The sequence below is a fragment of the Xiphophorus maculatus genome, chromosome 12 (genome assembly GCF_002775205.1).
Source record: "Xiphophorus maculatus strain JP 163 A chromosome 12, X_maculatus-5.0-male, whole genome shotgun sequence".
NCBI lineage: Eukaryota > Metazoa > Chordata > Actinopteri > Cyprinodontiformes > Poeciliidae > Xiphophorus > Xiphophorus maculatus.
This window is the reverse complement of record NC_036454.1, coordinates 857,353-875,296: the sequence shown is the minus strand read 5'-3', so window position 1 is coordinate 875,296 and position 17,944 is coordinate 857,353. Positions and strand designations below refer to the sequence as shown.

Sequence of the window (17,944 nt, the reverse complement as noted above, 5' to 3'; positions counted from 1 at the left end):
TCAATAATGAAACAAAATATTATAAAATTAGGTTTAAGCTATTAATTAATTAATAATGTCAAAAATATATATGGGAAGCCGTTTGGGAGCCGAAAGAGCCGGCTCTCCACAGTAAGAAGAGCCATTAGAGCCGCATCTCGAAAAGGAGCCGAAAATCCCATCACTGCAAGACGTTTTTCTCCCTCTTCTGCCTTCTGTGGCTGGTGTCGATAAACGTCTTGATACAATACTGCCCCCAACGGGAATGGAGTGTAAATCGCCTTGACTAAGCCTGTAATCCTTGTAGCTGATTACAATCGGTGTACTTATCATTATAAATGTCATAAAGGTCATTGTGTTTGTGAACTCTCTAATCACGCAGCTCGGAGATTTCACAAAGTGCAACCATAAAAGGAGTATTACTCCAGGTATTATCTGGAGTACAATCTTCACAAAGTACAACCTTTATGTACTCCAGGGGTGGGCACTCCTGGTCCTCGAGGGCCGGTGTCCTGCAACTTTTAGATGTCTCCCTGGTCCAACACACCTGAATCCAACAGCTGAATCTCCTCCTAAGTGCAGTCAAGTTCTCCAGAGTCCTGTTAACGACCTCATTATTTGACTCAGGTGTGTTGAAGTAGAGATGCATCTAAAAGTTGCAGGACACCGGCCCTCGAGGACCAGGAGTGCCCACCCCTGATGTACTCTATAACCTGGGCAGAGAACACATTTCAGTGTGTTCCTTCTGAAGGAAGAAAATTACTTAACTCTGTTCTGGCAGCTTCTACCAGACCACATTCCATATCTGAGCCAGATGATGTATCTTGATACATCAAGAACATGATGATACATCATGATGTATCAAGAACAGTTCTTGACAGAGGTGTGACCAAGTCACTGTGTTGCAAGTCTCAAGTAAGTCTCAAGTCTTTGTCCTCAAGTCCGAGTCAAGTCTCAAGTAAAGACAGGCAAAAGTCGAGTCAAGTCTCAAGTCAGGAACCTTTAATTTCAAGTCATTTCGAGTCGTTTTTATTTATTTATTTTTTTTAATAATTTGCAATTATACATAAAATTCAAATAATAGACCATTTGTTCGTTTTAAAATATGTATTTATCTCAAATGATAGAACATGTGTAGCTGAACACAAAGTATAAAAAACATTTTTAAATTGGACCACTTTATTGCCCAGTTCTGTTAAACTTGATATTCAATAAAAAAAGACGAAAATGCTGACATTTCCACAGCACAATACAAAGAACCATAACAGCAGTTTTTCCTCTTTTCTCTGACCTGTCAAAACAATATATTGTCAATATAATTTCCCAACGTAGATGTCTTCAAATACACCAACCATCCTTAGATGATACTAGACCCGGCTCATCATCATGATGGGACAGAGAGACTCTGTTCCCTGTGTTCAGGTCCAGAATCTGCTTTCTGTTCCGGAGCCCCGCTCACTATCCACCGGCTTCCTGAGCTAACACGGTGCACATTATTTGTGGAGGCATTTGAAGGACCGGATTTATGGTAAATAATCACCAATTTAACCCGGAGTACACATGCTAACACAAAGTTAGCTAAAGTCAACTATCTTACAGCAAAAGAAAAGTGCCACCTAGCGATCTTTGTGAAGCTTCAAATGCCGGACAAAGTTGGACGTCGTGGCATCTCCATCCGATATTCTCTTCTTGCATGTTTTACAAGTTGCAGTTCGTTTTTTAGTCGAAAGTTCATAACCTACGTAGCCAAAAGAAATTACTCGCAGAAGCATATTCGAGCGGTTATTTCGTATTTCGTTCCCTGAGCTCTGTAGCTTTGCCGCGTTTTTTTAAACGTCCAAATCCTGTTAATTTGATTGGTTGTGCTGCAGCTACGTACACATACATACATAAGGAGAGAAGAAAACCATAGTGACGGTCTGCGAATATTGATACGGAATGAGTGACATTAATTAATGACGCCACTTTATAAATAATGTGTTTTAAATTTTAAGACTTTGAGTAAAAAATATCAAGTCTTTTCAAGTAAACAGCTTCAAGTCGAGTCAAGTCCCAAGTCAATGGCATGAAAGTCAAAGTCAAGTCCGAGTCTTTGAGCATTTTTTCAAGTCAAGTCTCTAGTCGTGATTTTAACGACTTGAGTCTGACTCGAGTCCAAGTCATGTGACTCGAGTCCCCACCTCTGGTTCTTGATACATCAAGAACAGGAACAGAGTATCAGAGTTCTGGCTCACTTCTGGCTCTGTTCTTTTCTGGCAGAACAGAGTTCTTGATGCATCATCTGGGCAGAATGTTTATGTGGCTTCTGACAACTATTATATTAAAATTCTGCAGTAGGCAGTGTTGTAGTAATCGAAACCGGTCTTGGTCTGGAGATGGTCTCGGTCTCGTCTCGGACTCGACAGCATTTGGTTTCAGTCTTGTCTCGGTCTCGGGTGCTGAGGACTCGGGATTTTATTTCAAGACCAGTCAACACCACAACTGTGGAAATATAACTAAACTTACAACATACTGTCCAGTTTCTTTGTTAACATCTTTGTTTTCACTGCATGCAAAACACACCGATTAAAATCCAAGCAATAATGTGATTTACCAATTACGTGTTTGTAACTCTCCTCCACTCCCTCCCCACCTTTCACTCGCACGCAGCGCTCCGAGACATGCGTAGTGGTTTTCTTTGAGCGGCAGAAGATGTCTGTCTAATCTTCAGTAATAGAATTGCGCTGCATTAATCATAAAAAATCCGACGGCGACAGCTAATTCAGCAGCGCTTCGCTTTCACAGACGGTGGGGACTACGTCTAACTTTTTTCGTCACTTAGAAAAGAAGCTCAAAGAAAGGTTAGCTCTGTTGACGTTATTTAGCAATGCTGGCTGTACCGAGACACATAAGCATTTGTGATTTATAGCAGTTTATAGCAGATGTGTGAATGATCTAATGATCGGGCTGCTGATTGCAGCCAGTCCACATTGTTAGCAGAACTACAGGGCCCCAAAACCACATTTTGCTTAGGGTCTGATGGAGGCTTTGGCCGGCCCTGGGTGTGACATTCATGAACAAGCCGAGTCTTCTGAACTTTTCTTTACTAAGAAGATAGGACTGGAGCCTCACTGAGAGCTGTTCTTTGTTCTAGTAATGCTCTGCGTACACTGCAGTAGCTATCACTATTTTATTTTATTACCGTATATACATTGATATAGCAAATAAATAAAACACAAGAACAAAACCATGCATGCACATTGCTCTTTGATTGTTTTTGTCACCTGTCATGTGGCAGACATTACAGCACTTTGTGCTGCCTGGCTTCATGCAGTGGGAGAGAGGGCGAGAACAGTCATGGCGAGTGCCTTGTGCTTGGTTACTTCTTGCTTGTTGCTCCTTGGTTAGTGTTCACAGTTGAGCGTTGTTTACAGTTAGTGCATTGGTTCAATTGCTATGTTTAATGGTGCAGACAGTGGTGGTTTCTGACATGAATGATATGGGCCGTTATCTTGTTAGGGATGGCATGAGACCACCGCAGATTGTAGCACAGAGATGGAAGCAAAGCAGAACAAAGAGTTTGTTCTGCTTTAATATTGCTTAAATTTATTTCAGCTCTAAGTATTTAATATCTAGGTGTTTTATGGGAATATGAATCTTTCAAATCAATTTGAGAAGCAATTTTGATAATATTTCACATTTTATTGTGTCATGTACCCCGGGGCGCTGGTCTTGGTCTTGACTCGGTCTCGACTTCCCTCAGTCTTGGGAAGTCTCAGTCTCGATACACTCTGGTCTTGGTCTTGTGTTGGTGTCGGGTTAATTGGTCTTGACTACAACACTGGCAGTAGGAGAGTCCTATGACCTGCCAAGAGTTCTTCGCTTTAATCATTACAAAGCATAAAATGTCACGAACAGAGATCTTCTCAAGTAAATAATTTCTCTGTTTGTTTATTTACTTCAATATTATCCATCCATTTTCTTACACCCTTGTCCCTAGTGGGGTTGGGAGGGGTGCTAGTGCCTATCTCCAGTGAGACATTTCGGGCAAGAGGCAAGCTATACCCTGGACAGGTCAAAAGTCCATCACAGGGCAACACAGAGACAGACAGGACAAACAACCATGCACACACACACACACATACGCACCCCCCCCACACCCCCTCCCACACCCACACACCTAAGGAGAATTTAGAGAAACCATTCAACTTAACAGTCATGTTTTTGGACTCTGGGAGGAAGTTGAAGTACCCAGAAAGAACCCATGCATGCACAGGGAGAACATGCAAACTCCATGCAGAGAGTCTAACCTAGGACCTTCTTACTGCAAGGAAACAGTGCTACCAACTGTGCCACTATCCATCCATCCATCCATCCATCCATCCATCCATCCATCCATCCATCCATCCATCCATCCATCCATCCATCCATCCATCCATCCATCCATCCATCCATCCATCTTCCGCTTATCCGGAGTCAAGTCGCGGGGGCAGCAGCATAAGAAGGGAGGCCCAGACTTCCCTCTCCCCAGCCACTTGTTCCAGCTCCTCTGGAGGAATCCCAAGGTGTTCCTAGGTCAGGCAAGAAACAGCGTGTCTGGACACCCAGCGTGTCCTCTTCCCCTGGGAAGAGGCCCCGGGGAGACAGTCAGTCTTTCATGTGTTATTATTATTATTATTATTATTATTATTATTATTATTATTATTATTATTATTATTATTATTATTAATAAAGAGAAAGCGATTACAGAAATGTTCCCTAAGACAAACCACAGCAGTTGGACAACTGCACATATCAAAGTTTGTGTTGTTTCTTAACATCCAATATATATATATATTTAAAATAACCACTGTAGAAAGGAAAAAAAAATACTCTTACATACAATACAATGTGATTAAAAAAACAGAAAATGAAATTAAATTCAATTAAAATCAATGTTTGCTGAAAATATGATTTTTATAACAGAAAGGTACGTCAATGTACCTCACAGGGTATGCACTCAATAGCTAGGGCTACTTTTGCAGGATTTGCACAATTAAGCTAAAACTTATCTGCATTGTTGGATTTGGTTTCTCTCATCTTCAATAGTCTGCTATGTGGTGTAGTTTTTAAGTTACATAGTCAAAACTTAACCACATTAATTTGGGTTATTTTTGTAAGAGAAGAAATGGATCTCATATGTCATTTTCAGAGTCATATGCTATATGTTTAGTTACTAAGCTAAATATTTAACTCCAATCTATATATTTAGTTCCAATTTAAATTTAGCAACAAACTAAATATTTTGTTAGTAGCAAAATCTTTAGCTTGCAGCTAAATATTTAATTACAGACTACATATGTAGTCTACTAATTTAGCAAAATGTCTTGGCACCTTTGTACCATATTTTGGCACATAAGGTGCCAAACCCTTATGCGCCAAGGTTTAGCTTGCTAAGTATTTAGCTAATAGCTTGCTGAGTATTTAGCAAGCTATTTAGTTATAGTCAAATATTTGAAGCAAAATGCTCAGCTTCACATAAATATGAAGCAAAATGCCTATCTTCAAAAATTTGTTTGAAGCTAAGTTTTTATTTAAGAAGCTAGATATTTAGTTACACACTATTTTTTGCTCTTAGCAGGATAAATATTTAGCTTATTGCCTAAATATGTTGTTTGCTGTAAAACATTTATGGTAGTTGCTAAATAAATATTTAGCATCGGTGTAAATATTTATTTAGTCTGATTTAGTGGTTATGTTATGAACATAAGTGAACATAACATTCAGTTATGTTCTCAAAGCAATTTGATCTTATATTTTTCTAAATAAATATTTGCTTTGAATCTAGTTAGCTCGCCAACTAAATATTTAGTTTGAAACTGTAACATTTATAAATTAATGAATAACATCGTTAAAATATGACGTTGAAAAATTTATCCCAATTTTTTTTCTCTCTTATGACTAAATTAAGCAAAATTATTTATTTTAATTTTTAACCAGCTCTCCATATAAACGTCTGTAGCGGTTTGGTGACCAATCAATGGACCAAAACCGAGGTTAAAAGTAGGTCCAAAAAGCACACTACTTTTGTTTATTTTCTCTCCATAGTCGCTGTATAACGTTGATGTATGAATGACACCAGTAGTCCCGATTAACTAAAATATTACTGGCGCAGGATCAGGAGCTAGACCGCACCCTGCCTTCTTGTGGCGCATGCGCGAACTCAGCATTTCCGGGTACGACATGTAATATGAAGAGGCTGGTGTACTAGTGAGGCATCGTTAGAACGCTTAAAAATACCCAATGATTCCTATATGTCCAGTGGTCTCCTTCACCTATGGTGAGTATCATTAAAAGCTTGGACATTACTTAGGCTGATTTCTTCTGACCTATGGTTGTCTAAAAGCTACTGAGCATCACGAATAAACAAGCTAATGGCTAGTCCTTGAAATGCGCTCATCAGAGCCTGCTGTGTCTGTCCTCTGCAGTGCCCAGCCGGCTTGGTGAAGATGCCAAAATGGCTACCGGCAATTATTTCGGATTTACGCATGGCGCCGCAGCTCAGTACAGGTAAGGAACTTGTAGATTTTTAGCTGTTTGACACCAACACACCTCTTTATGGTATTAACTGTGAATTTATGCATGATTTATGTAACCTGGGTGATTTATCCCCAGTGCTACCATTGTCCCAACTGGGGGAGGGGGCGGTTGTCCTTCTGCGTATTTGGATGAAAGCCAAAGTTGAGATTTGAATTGTACTCTGCGTTAACTAATATATTGCACCCTCCGATAAATCCAAAATGCATGTTTCCACGCCAGAGACTAAATAAACCGGAGAGTCCCGTTCATAAAGCTGTTAATTATTAGATCTAATGCATTTTATTTCCACACTAAAACATTCAATTATGTTGTCAAAGCAAATTTGATCTTAGCTTTGTCTGACATGCATAGCTGTCAATAGAGCTGAAAGGAATCCAGCTCAGCAAAACATGTTAGAGTGAAGGATCTGGCTCTGATACAGATGCATTCTGATAAAGATGAGTTGCATCTGTATGAGAACATCTAACAAAAGGTCACATCTAAAACCTTCTTCTGCAAAAGTGCAAAGCTTTTAATAATGCTTAGTTAAAAAATGAGAAGGTGATGGAAAAAGGTCTGGACTAGTTTCATGTCCCAAAGTTTTGTATTAAAACCATATTCCAAATAATTTTTGAAAAGTGGTCATTTCTGAGAAGAGGGACAGAACATTTCTGTTGGATAAAGCACAGAATTTGAATACAATATACACAAAATATGATTTCTTCAAATAACTGAAGAAACTAGCCTGGGGAATGTCAGCATAACAATGTATGTTTTCATGGTGTTCGATAAATATTTCTTATTTTAAACTATGTTGTAGGTGGATGGTGTCTGTAAAAGCCCTTATCATATTTGAATACACAAGCTTGTGGAATAATTACAATTTCTTTGGGAAAATCTGAACCCATTCTGTTTCTTATCTCTAGAATAGATCATGGATATTACCATTAAATGTTGAGCAGACACTTTTTTTAGTGTGTAGAATAAGTGTTGGTTCAGCTTTAAGGGCATGATTACTGCATTTCACAAAATATGTAATAATTTTAAAAACAGCAACTGAATATTTTGCCTTAATACATTTTGCTTACATTCATGTCCAAATAAAATGTTAAATCAGGGAATGAATTAGTGAAAGAAATAGATTAATATTCCTGGTTCTTTAAACCTTAGAGATCAGCAGCGTTTTTCTGAACATTGTCCACTTTTATCACAAGCCTTTACCTTCCTTTCTTCTGAAATGTACCCAGAGGTAGGCCTAGGTTAGCATCCTGATTGTGCCTTGTCTACACATTTTGTTATATAAAATCTCTTTATGTTAATACTAATTTTGTAACATTATAAAATCTTTTGAATCCTTTTTACATTTACTCATAGAATAAAAGTTTCACAAGTTATGGAATATGTTTTGTGTCATAAATTTAAAATGATCCAGTTTAACTGGGACAACTACTTCTATGAGCTTATTCAGGGTTAGGAAGATTTCTTAGAATGACTCTAACCTCTTAGTCAAGCAACATTTTACATGCTTGGTCTAAAAGAGATGGAGAAAAGAAACCCATCATAGCTAAATATGTGAATTACATGAGACCTGGCACTGACTTTAAACAAAGACGGTTCTTCAATTTATTCTTGCATGCGAGAAGCGAGACATCAGCATATTAACATCCTGGTCTGGTTCGAACACAACCAGACCTATTACCAAGTTTTATACACAGTTAAGACACACCACAGTAGACGTTACTTAATACTGACCTCCACCAAACTGAATAATTGAGGTCCCAGATGATTTTATTGCACCCTTGTGCTTGAAGCAACAACCTTATCTGATCTGCTTTGTTCTTAAACTGTCATTTCATCAACATTCCTCTCAGTAGAAACTACAACTCGGTCAAGGCCATAAGTTTTCACACACATGAAGAAAGATAAACATACTTATTTTCCTCAACAGACCCCAAGAGTTCTCAAACCAGACACCACATTAAGATGAACAACAGAAACAGAATTGGGACAAAGGGCATCCTGGCAGAGGCCAAACTCAATGCTGTGCTGAGAATGCAGACTCAGCTCTTGCTTTCTTTATACAGGCCCTATAGATGGCCCTATAGAGCATCCCTGGCAACTTTTTTTCTGCAGCAACCCTCGACCAAGAGGTCACAGATCTGGTTAACATTTCAGGATGAAAGCTGCACTGCTCGTCCTCTGTTCAAAGAAAGGTTGGCCCCTTCCTTCCAACTTACCCAAAGAGACTGATAAGTTGGAGCACACTGCTGAGTGATGTTGAAGAGACATGCCAAATATGACAGCCTCAAAATTCCCAGAGCCTTCAGCATCTTGTGATGTATCTTGTCCACTGGCACCCTGTTGTGTGGATGTTAAGATCCTGGAGACAGAGTAGAGAGCACCAGAATCCTAGGTGTTCAGCAACTTTTCAGCAAGTGATTGATTGGGGATCCAGCCCATCAACTGCTCTTACTCCACTGTGTCTGTTCAAGCCCACATCATCACAGCCACCCTCCTGGACATTCTAGAGTTCTTCATGCTTCTTTCTGTTGACAAATGTCACGCAGATACTGGTAGTATTTTCATCTATTCCAGCTGCTCAACATTTTTAAAGGAAGCATAGCCAATATGATCCAGGAGCACTTTCTATGCTATAGAAAAAGTAAAAGATTTTTTGGCAGTACTGTCTCCTTTAGTCGCTCAATCTAGGATAGAACTACAGCTAAACAGATAAGATTTATTTATCATTGTCATCAACAGATTACAACGAGATTGAGATTTGCTCGAGTTAAGATGCAGGTTATGTGTATATACGTAATATACAAAGAAAAAGAAATAAATAGTACAAAATGAGAAATAAATAGACATCAGAAGATGGTTGCAGCGCCTGGAGGTGTCGCAACAGAATTTACATTTTTAACAAAGTGGTTTCAAGAGCAGAAGTTCTTATGCCTTTGAATTTAGTGCCATGATTGCCATCGGGTAAAAACTGTTTTTTAGGCGATTTGTCCTGGTTTTTATTGCTCTGTATTTCTTGCCTGATGGCAGCAGCTGGAAGAGACCATGGCCAGGGTGTGAAGAGTCATTTAAAATGTCCAAAACTTTCTTGTGGAGCCTAGAAGTGTAAATCTGTTCCATAGTGGGGAGGGGGCAGCCTATGGTTCTCTCTGCTGCCCTAACAACCCTCTGGAGCGCCTTCTTGTCCGCGTATGTGCTACTGCCGTACCAGATGAGGCCCACTGGCCCAGATGAGCTCTGGGCCAGTGGGCTGAAGAAGATTTCAGTGTTCTCCTTATGTCAGAGTGCCTTATTTGTTTCTTATTGATATACAGTACAGACCAAAAGTTTGGACACAACTTTTAATTCAATGAGTTTCCTTTAATTTCATGACTACTGACTTTGTAGATTCACACTGAAGGCATCAAAATGTGGAAATATGCACTAAGCAAAAAGGTGTAAAACAACTGAAAATACCCCTTATATTCTAGTTTCTTCAAAGTAGCAACCTTTTGCTGTGATTACTGTTTTGCACACACTGCATTTTCTTGATGAGCTTCAAGAGGTAGTCACCTGAAATGGTTTTCACTTCATAGGTCAACCTGCCCTGTCAGGTTAATAAGTGGGATTTCTTGCCTTATAAATAGTCATGAAAATAAAGAAAACCCATTGAATTAGAAAGGTGTGTCCAAACTTTTGGTCTGTACTGTATATTTGTTTTGGACCAAACAACCTGAATGTGATGGCTTGAGGATTTGGCTCATAATGTACATATTTCTTTTTTTAACCTCTTGTAGCAGTCAGCTTTCTTTCATCTGGACTGATCTGAGGAGTTGGACAAGGTCACTGAGTCACAGCTTGCTGCATTCTAGCATCACCTAATATTTGACTTTGTGATTTAGATTTTCGAGAACCCTATGTGAAATGTTGACCTTAACCATCCAACAAAAGACAACAATTTCTCACTGTGAAGCTTTTTAATCACCTTTGTGACCAAATTACTAATAACATTTGTGTCTTGACCTGCTGAAAAACAGGCCTTTGGTTATTAGTCTAGGTTAACTGGGTGTAGTAAACTGCAACGGCCAGAAGAAGGCAGTGACATTGACCCTTGTCGTGGATTTAGTTTTTTGGCTCAAGGAAGTCTAAAAGCAAGCCAAAAAAATTGCAAGATTGAAATTTCTGTGAGCCTGACTGGAGAGGAAGACTAAATGTATGAAAGAATGCTGCAAGATAAAGAAATGTTAGCAAGCACAAAAGGGAAGTTTAACTGTAGGAACAGAATAGATGTGCTCAGTCATCTGAAAGTTGCAGTAGCCAGGTACTTCAGTACCTGACTTTGAAAGCCCAGCTGTTAGAAAAATCAAAGATTGAGGATTTTAATAAGTGTGCAGACAACTCTGAGATGTCTTTCAGCTCCATTATGAGCAGGCGGCTTCCTGGTGACACTTAAAGCACCAAATGGTCCATAGTTGGTAACACTTGGATACTTTTAGCACCCTGTTGTTATGGAACAGCTGAAGTAAACTGGAGACCTCAGGGTTTCTCTCAGCTATGTCTCTTTTAGTATTACGTGGTTCTGTGTTTGACGCTAACCTTTGACCCTGTTGTCCTTCCAGCCAGCAGCCAGCTGCAGGGGTAGCATACACTCATCCCACCACTGTGGCCAGTTACACAGTTCATCAGGCACCGGTGGCAGCACACACTGTTGCAGCAGCCTATGCACCCACTGCCGTTGCTGTGGCAAGACCTGCGCCTGTTGCCGTGGCAGCTGCAACTGCTGCCGCTTATGGAGGATACCAGCCAACCCATACTACCAATGATTATGGCTACCCACAACGCCAAGCGGAGGTCCCGCCACCCCCTCCACCAGTCACCTCACAGAATTACCAGGTACTCAACACACATGTCCTCTTTCTGGGATACCTGTGTTGTTGATGTGATGGATACCAGAGGAATTAAATTATTGAGCTTTTAAATTTACAAAATACAAGAACTGCATTTAAGTTTGATGCACTTGCATAAATGTTTTGTCTTTTATGTCTTCAGATATTCAAATACAGTAGGTTCACCCCCAGATAGGTCACTCTTCCACAGGGTTTCATTTGTCCTTTTTGGGGTTGCTTTAATACAGACTTTCATATTCCAACCATCAGATTTTTCCAATTCCAATTAGGAACTTTTTATATTCAGAGTTGGATATGGCTAACAACATTTCTCTGATATTAGACATTTCTCTGGGAACAAGAAAATAAGCAACCAGACTTGAAATTCAGATTTTCTTTGCAGGACTCTTACTCATATGTTCGCTCCACGGCTTCAGCTGTAGCTTATGACAGTAAGCAGTACTACCAGCAGCCTTCTGTCACAGCAGCTGTTGCTGCTGCACAGCCGCAGCCCAGTGTTGCAGACTCTTACTACCAGACAGGTATGTTTTAAGATGCTCCTTATGTACATTTCTCTATGTATAATGCTTGTTTGATCACCCCTGAAAATGTGCATTCAGCAATTTCTTCATGTAAGCTACACACTTGTTTTCTTTGCTGACCAAAGATGATTGTTTGAGCTCTCCATCACTGTAATTGAATCCAAGTAAAGAGAAATCGCTTAAGTTAGAAATCACTTCAGTGCTTCACTATAGCATAGCTGGGACAGTTTCTTTCCAACCATTTTGTATATTGTGAGCATTTTTTTCAGTAATACTCAGCAATTTGCTCTTTCTTTCTAGAAGAGAAAGCAACAGTCTCTGGTTTTAGTTTTTTACTAGCTGTGTTTCCATTACAAAATGTGCGCAAATCTGCGTCTCTTTTCTGCCGATGCTGAAAAACACAATTTGGCAATTGTGGTTTTTCCATTAAATAAGACATGAAATTAAAATCACACATAAATAAGCTTTACTTGATAGGTCATTAATAATCACAACAGCGATGAATGTAAACAGTTACATGAAATATATTCATAATTCAGCTATGCGGCTAAAGATTAAAGCTGATCTGATAATCTTGACTTCAGGTATACATTAAACTTTTATTACTTTTTTTGTGTAGCTCCCAAAGCTGTATATAGTCAAGGTGTAACATCCTATACCCAGAGCCAACAGAATCGCCAGGTTACTGTCATCAAGCCAGCTGCTGCCAGTCCAGCTTCATCCACCTTCTCCATCTTCCCGGTGACCTCCACTGTTCAGCCAGTGGCAGCTGCAGCGGCTGCAGCCTCAGTTGTTCCCTCTTACTCCCAAAGCCCAACATACAGCACCAATGCTGTCACCTACTCTGGTAAGTGATTGTCAGTTTGGATTTTATGCAATTTGTCTGGGTAAAGATGATTCTCTGACCTGGTTTTCCACAGCCATAAACCCCTAAGAAAGAGACGGTCAAAAGAATAAATTTACACTGTTATATGAACTGCACACAGACTTCTTTCATTGTGTCAAAGTGTCATTTTGTCAGTGTTGTCCTATGAAAAAATATACTTAAATATCTTCAGAAATGTGACGGGTGTACTCACTTTTGTGATACACTGTATATTCAGGGCATTGGAACCTGTTAGTATAAAAAAATGCATATGTATTGGAAACGGTACTGTTTTCCAGTTTTCTTTCAGTAGTTGTTTCCAATTTCAGAATAATCAGAAAATGTAAATTCTTCCAGATACTAATTTAAATCAAAATCAGTGGAAACTGAGGTCTTCATCTCTCCCTACTTTAGCTCATAACTTTACACAGCATCCCCTCCACTGAGCATTCAAATATTGAAGTGCAGCTGGAAGTTTAAAAATTGCAAAGATTCTAGTGAACATCCAACAATAAAATCTGAAGCATGGTACTAACTGCTTCAGAGTTTGAGTAACATTACAACCCGGACAAAGCATCTAAAGCCGAAAACTCAAAACTATGAGTAAAGCTCCTGTATCAGCAGTGGTGAGGTAGTAAACATGCTAGATGGCATAAACCCACTTTATCGCAATTACATATTTTTCTGATATCATGCAGCCTTAGATGAGTCTGAGTAGTTTATGAAAGTAACACCACAACCGAATCTCATTTACAAACTTCAAACTATAAAATAAATACAACCAACTCTTCTTGTCACCTATTCCTGTTTCTGAATAGGTGCTGAGATGGCTAATTGGTTCTACCTCTAATTTTAATAATGATTATTAATTGTCACACTGTAATATTTTTTTATCTTTGTGAAAGATGTATATCCAAATTTACCTTCAACATTTTTCTTACTACTGCTTTTCTGAAATTTTACCATCTTGACAATGTTAAGAGGTAGTTTTGGTATTATAAAATGAATTTGACTTCATTGTATCAAAATAGGAACAAATTGGAATGAATGTAATTGAATTGGAGTCTGTATTCTAGAATCTGAATTGATTTTATATTTTTCTGTAAATGACAGATGAAATGCTTAGATGTGACTTTTGAAGTGAATTTGTGTATTAAAAAAAAGCATTGAATCCTACAGTAAATGAAAAGACTTCAAGATTTTTTATTTATTTATATATTTTTTTGACTAGGAACATCGTACTCGGGCTATGAAGCAGCTGTGTACTCAGCAGCCTCCAGCTACTACCAGCAGCAGCAGCAGCAGAAGCAGGCAGTTGCAGCAGTGGCAGCAACAGCTGCCTGGTCAGGAAACACTTTCCCTAAGAAACCCACATTCCAGAGTAAGCAGCTTCGACCCAAGCAGCCACCCAAGCCCACTCAGATACACTACTGTGATGTCTGCAAGATCAGCTGTGCTGGCCCACAGGTAAGCTCACTGAAAACAGACTATATGGTCGCCACAACATAGAACATGAATAAGAAACTCACCTTAACTTTGCGGCACAGATTTATTTTTCTCTTACAAGCCTCCTTTTATTTTTTTTGTGCTACTTACAATAATTGTCAACCTAGACTAGTTAGAGGAGTGGGCTTGTGTAGCTTAAACAGATTTTTTTTTCTTAATCAATTTTTTAATTTGTAGCAGTGTTAGTTCACTTGGGGTTCCCAAGAGCCCAAATAGAAGGCAGTTGGACTTTTAAAATTGTTTTAATGTGTTTCACCTCTGATCCAAAAGGCTTCTTCAGTTCTGAATATGATTGGAAGTAGCAGGTGTAAGATCAGAATAATCACACAATAATGACAATGATATTAGTGACTCTGATAGTTAAAATCACTAATGGAGCAATTGGGAAATGGGAGTGGATGTTGGAAAATTAAATATCATCATCAGGCAACATCTTCTGTTTAATGTCTGAAGCATATGTGCTTCAGACATTAAACTCCAGCATTCCACTCTGGTAAGACCAGAGTTGATGAAATACTGAAGGTCAATAGATTGAGTTGATGTTTGAGTGTAGAAGGCTTCTTCTATTTAGAACAAAATACTATTTTTTTTCCATATAGAGAGGTAAGCTCAGACCTATTCACACACCTTGCAAGTTTTTGTATTTGAGGCCTATTTCATGAGTTTATTTTTTAAGATAATTCTGTTGAAGTATGTTTGAATGTCTGACTTTTATTTGTTTATTTTCATAGAAGTTTCATTCATTATTACCTTTCCTTTGTCAGATTCAAGTTATTTCTGTGACCATTGTGGGTTTTTCTTTCATTAACCGAGGGGTACCTGTAATTTTGTCCACATGTAAATCCCGCAAGGCTGACATTTATTGATTTATTGATGCTCTGAAGGAACAAACTGTGAAGAAAGTAATAAAAGTAACATTTTTGATAATACTGTGAGTTTTGTTATTAACATTAATTGAAATTTATTGACACATTGATGAATCAAATCTCTGGTCACAACTTAAAAGTTTTAACAATAAGTGCACACACCTAGTTAACAGTGTTGTCAATATGCTAATACTAAAAATAAACAAACAAAAGCAAAAAAAAAAAAACAATTCCCAGTCATTTTCTCCATCCCACCATTAGACTTATAAAGAGCATTTGGAAGGCCAGAAGCATAAGAAGAAGGAAGCAGCACTGAAAGTGTCGCAGGGCAGCAGCAGCAGCACTGCAGGTGGGGCGCTGGCCCGGAACGCTCAGAACCAGCTTCGCTGTGAACTTTGTGATGTTTCGTGCACTGGAGCTGACGCTTATGCCGCCCATATTCGAGGAGCCAAGCACCAGAAGGTTTGGATGTTGGGACATAAACCAACACTGTGTTTACTTGGAACTTGGAAAAGGTTTCACACAGACCTTCATTTCTCATTTCAAATGCTGAATTCTTCTTGCAGGTTGTGAAACTTCATACCAAACTTGGAAAGCCCATTCCTTCCACAGAGCCCAGTATGATCACTCAGACATCAGCCTCAGGTGCTTCTGCTACTGGCAAGACCTCCCTTAGCAGTTCCAGCACTTCCAGCTCTTTGTGTCTGTCTTCCAACTCTTCCTCCAGCTCTAGCGCCCCCTATCTGAAAGCTGTCAACATAACCAGCAGCAGTGTGGTTACCAAGAATCCACTGGCCAGCAATCTCTCTGTTGCCAGTTCTGCAGCACCTGGCAAGAAAGTCAACACTCCGAAGATTAATTTTGTTGGTTAGTAAACTTTCTTCATTTTTCCTTTAATTATAAAATATTTACACTACAGGAGAACCAATTTCCTTTAAAATAGTGTTTCTCAACCTTTTTTGGGCCAACGCCCCCATGTCCATTATCCCTTACCATCAAAAAATTTGTAGGCTTCTTTGCACTGAATATTATTTTATTAGTAGTATTACTATCACTATTGTTGATGCTTTGATTTTTATGGTTGTTTCTGTATTTATCATCAAAAATAATTTCCCAGAGAACAAGAAAACTATGTGAATAAAAAATATTTTTACAGGCATCTGCGAAAAATGCAATGAATGGACATTTAAGTTAAAATCAATAGGCCTAACAGCAGCCAATCAGAGTGGAAAAAGTATTTTTGTTCTGTGCCATTTTCTGATGTTAGTTGTTAAATCTTTCACAAAATGACCAGATAAAAGTTGTACAACACATACCAGTTGAACTTTAAACTATTTGCAAAAAACTGTGCTCTGCAACATTAAAACATGGACAGAACTGCAAACATATCAATCATAACTTCTCTTCAGTGTTTCTGTGAGTTTCTTGTTCTGCAGCTCTGTGCTGTGTTCAGGAGAATGGGACATCAGAGTATCTTCCATAAAATTTCACCCACATGGCATTTACTGTGCAAACCAGAGCTTTCAGTGAAAAAGTAAAAGTTCCACATCCTTTTTTTTTTTTTACCCCTCCAGGGGGTCTTTTTGTGGGCTCTAGTGTCCCTTATATGATAGTAGGCTGACAGGAAACAGGGAAGGAGAGGGGGAAGACATGCGGCAAATGTCGTCGGGTCCAGGAGTCGAACCTGTGACGGCCTCGTCGAGGACTCAAGGCCTCCAAATACGGGTTGCTCTAACCGCTACGCCACCATGGCACGCTCGTTCCACATCTTTTTAATTCTATACAAATATGGGATAGAAATATGGATTATATCTTTATATAGACCTGACTATTGATTTATAGATTAATAGTTTCCTGGACAGAAATTACAAAGAACAAGGCTGGTTCTTAATTAAATCCTAATGAGTCAAATTGAAAGTGTCATGGAGTCACCAGCCTCATGACATTGACACTGTCATGAAAAATAATATTGAAGAAATACAGTACAGACCAGAAGTTTGGACACAACTTTTAATTCAATGAGTTTCCTTTAATTTCATGACTATTGACTTTGTAGATTCACACTGAAGGCATCAAAACTATGAATAACACATGTGGAAATATGCACTAAACAAAAAAGTGTAAAACAACTGAAAATAGCCCTTATATTCCAGTTTCTTCAAAGTAGCAACCTTTTGCTGTGATTACTGCTTTGCACACACTCTGCATTTTCTTGATGAGCTTCAAGAGGTCGTCACCTGAAATGGTTTTCACTTCATAGGTGTGCCCTGTCAGGTTAATAAGTGGGAATGTAAAAAGTAGTCATGAAAATAAAGAAAACCCATTGAATTAGAAGATGTGTCCAAACTTTTGGTCTGTACTGTAGATATATAATATAAAATCTAATTAAAAACAGAAATAAGTGATAAGGTCCTTACTGTTATCGTCTGTAAAATATATTTCTTAGTACTAGATGTGGTCTCAACAAACTCATAGCACTTCAACATTATTTTACCTTTTATCTGAAAATAGTCTCTGTTTGTTCTTGCTATACTGTCCTTTCTGTATTAATTATTGCTCGTAAGGTCTTGCCATACCAGTTTATTTTGCTGTATTTACTTTAGTTTCTTAGTTTATTCTTCAATTTTGTTCTTCATTCATTTCCATGTAGTTTTCTTTGATTAGTATTATCCTCTCTTGGTTTATTGCTATGTCCTCTTTAGTTTCTTTCCTGTTGCTAGTTTTATTTCACAGTTTTTATTAACGCTCACCACCAGTAAATTTCAC

General features: G+C 38.6%; 1 protein-coding gene across 2 annotated transcripts in view; it reads left to right on the top strand.

Annotated features, from left to right (window-relative positions):
- Positions 1 to 6,167: 6,167 nt before the first annotated feature.
- zfr (zinc finger RNA binding protein) overlaps positions 6,168 to 17,944 on the top strand; it is a 44,118-nt gene continuing 32,341 nt past the window's right edge. For both annotated transcript variants that reach the window (XM_005813470.2, XM_005813471.2), the window contains exons 1-8: positions 6,168 to 6,277; positions 6,426 to 6,507; positions 11,133 to 11,406; positions 11,803 to 11,941; positions 12,561 to 12,788; positions 14,038 to 14,273; positions 15,440 to 15,640; positions 15,745 to 16,045. In XM_005813470.2, coding sequence (XP_005813527.1) covers positions 6,241 to 6,277; positions 6,426 to 6,507; positions 11,133 to 11,406; positions 11,803 to 11,941; positions 12,561 to 12,788; positions 14,038 to 14,273; positions 15,440 to 15,640; positions 15,745 to 16,045 — 1,498 coding nt within the window. In that variant the 5' untranslated portion in view covers positions 6,168 to 6,240. The remainder of the gene's footprint in view (positions 6,278 to 6,425; positions 6,508 to 11,132; positions 11,407 to 11,802; positions 11,942 to 12,560; positions 12,789 to 14,037; positions 14,274 to 15,439; positions 15,641 to 15,744; positions 16,046 to 17,944) is intronic.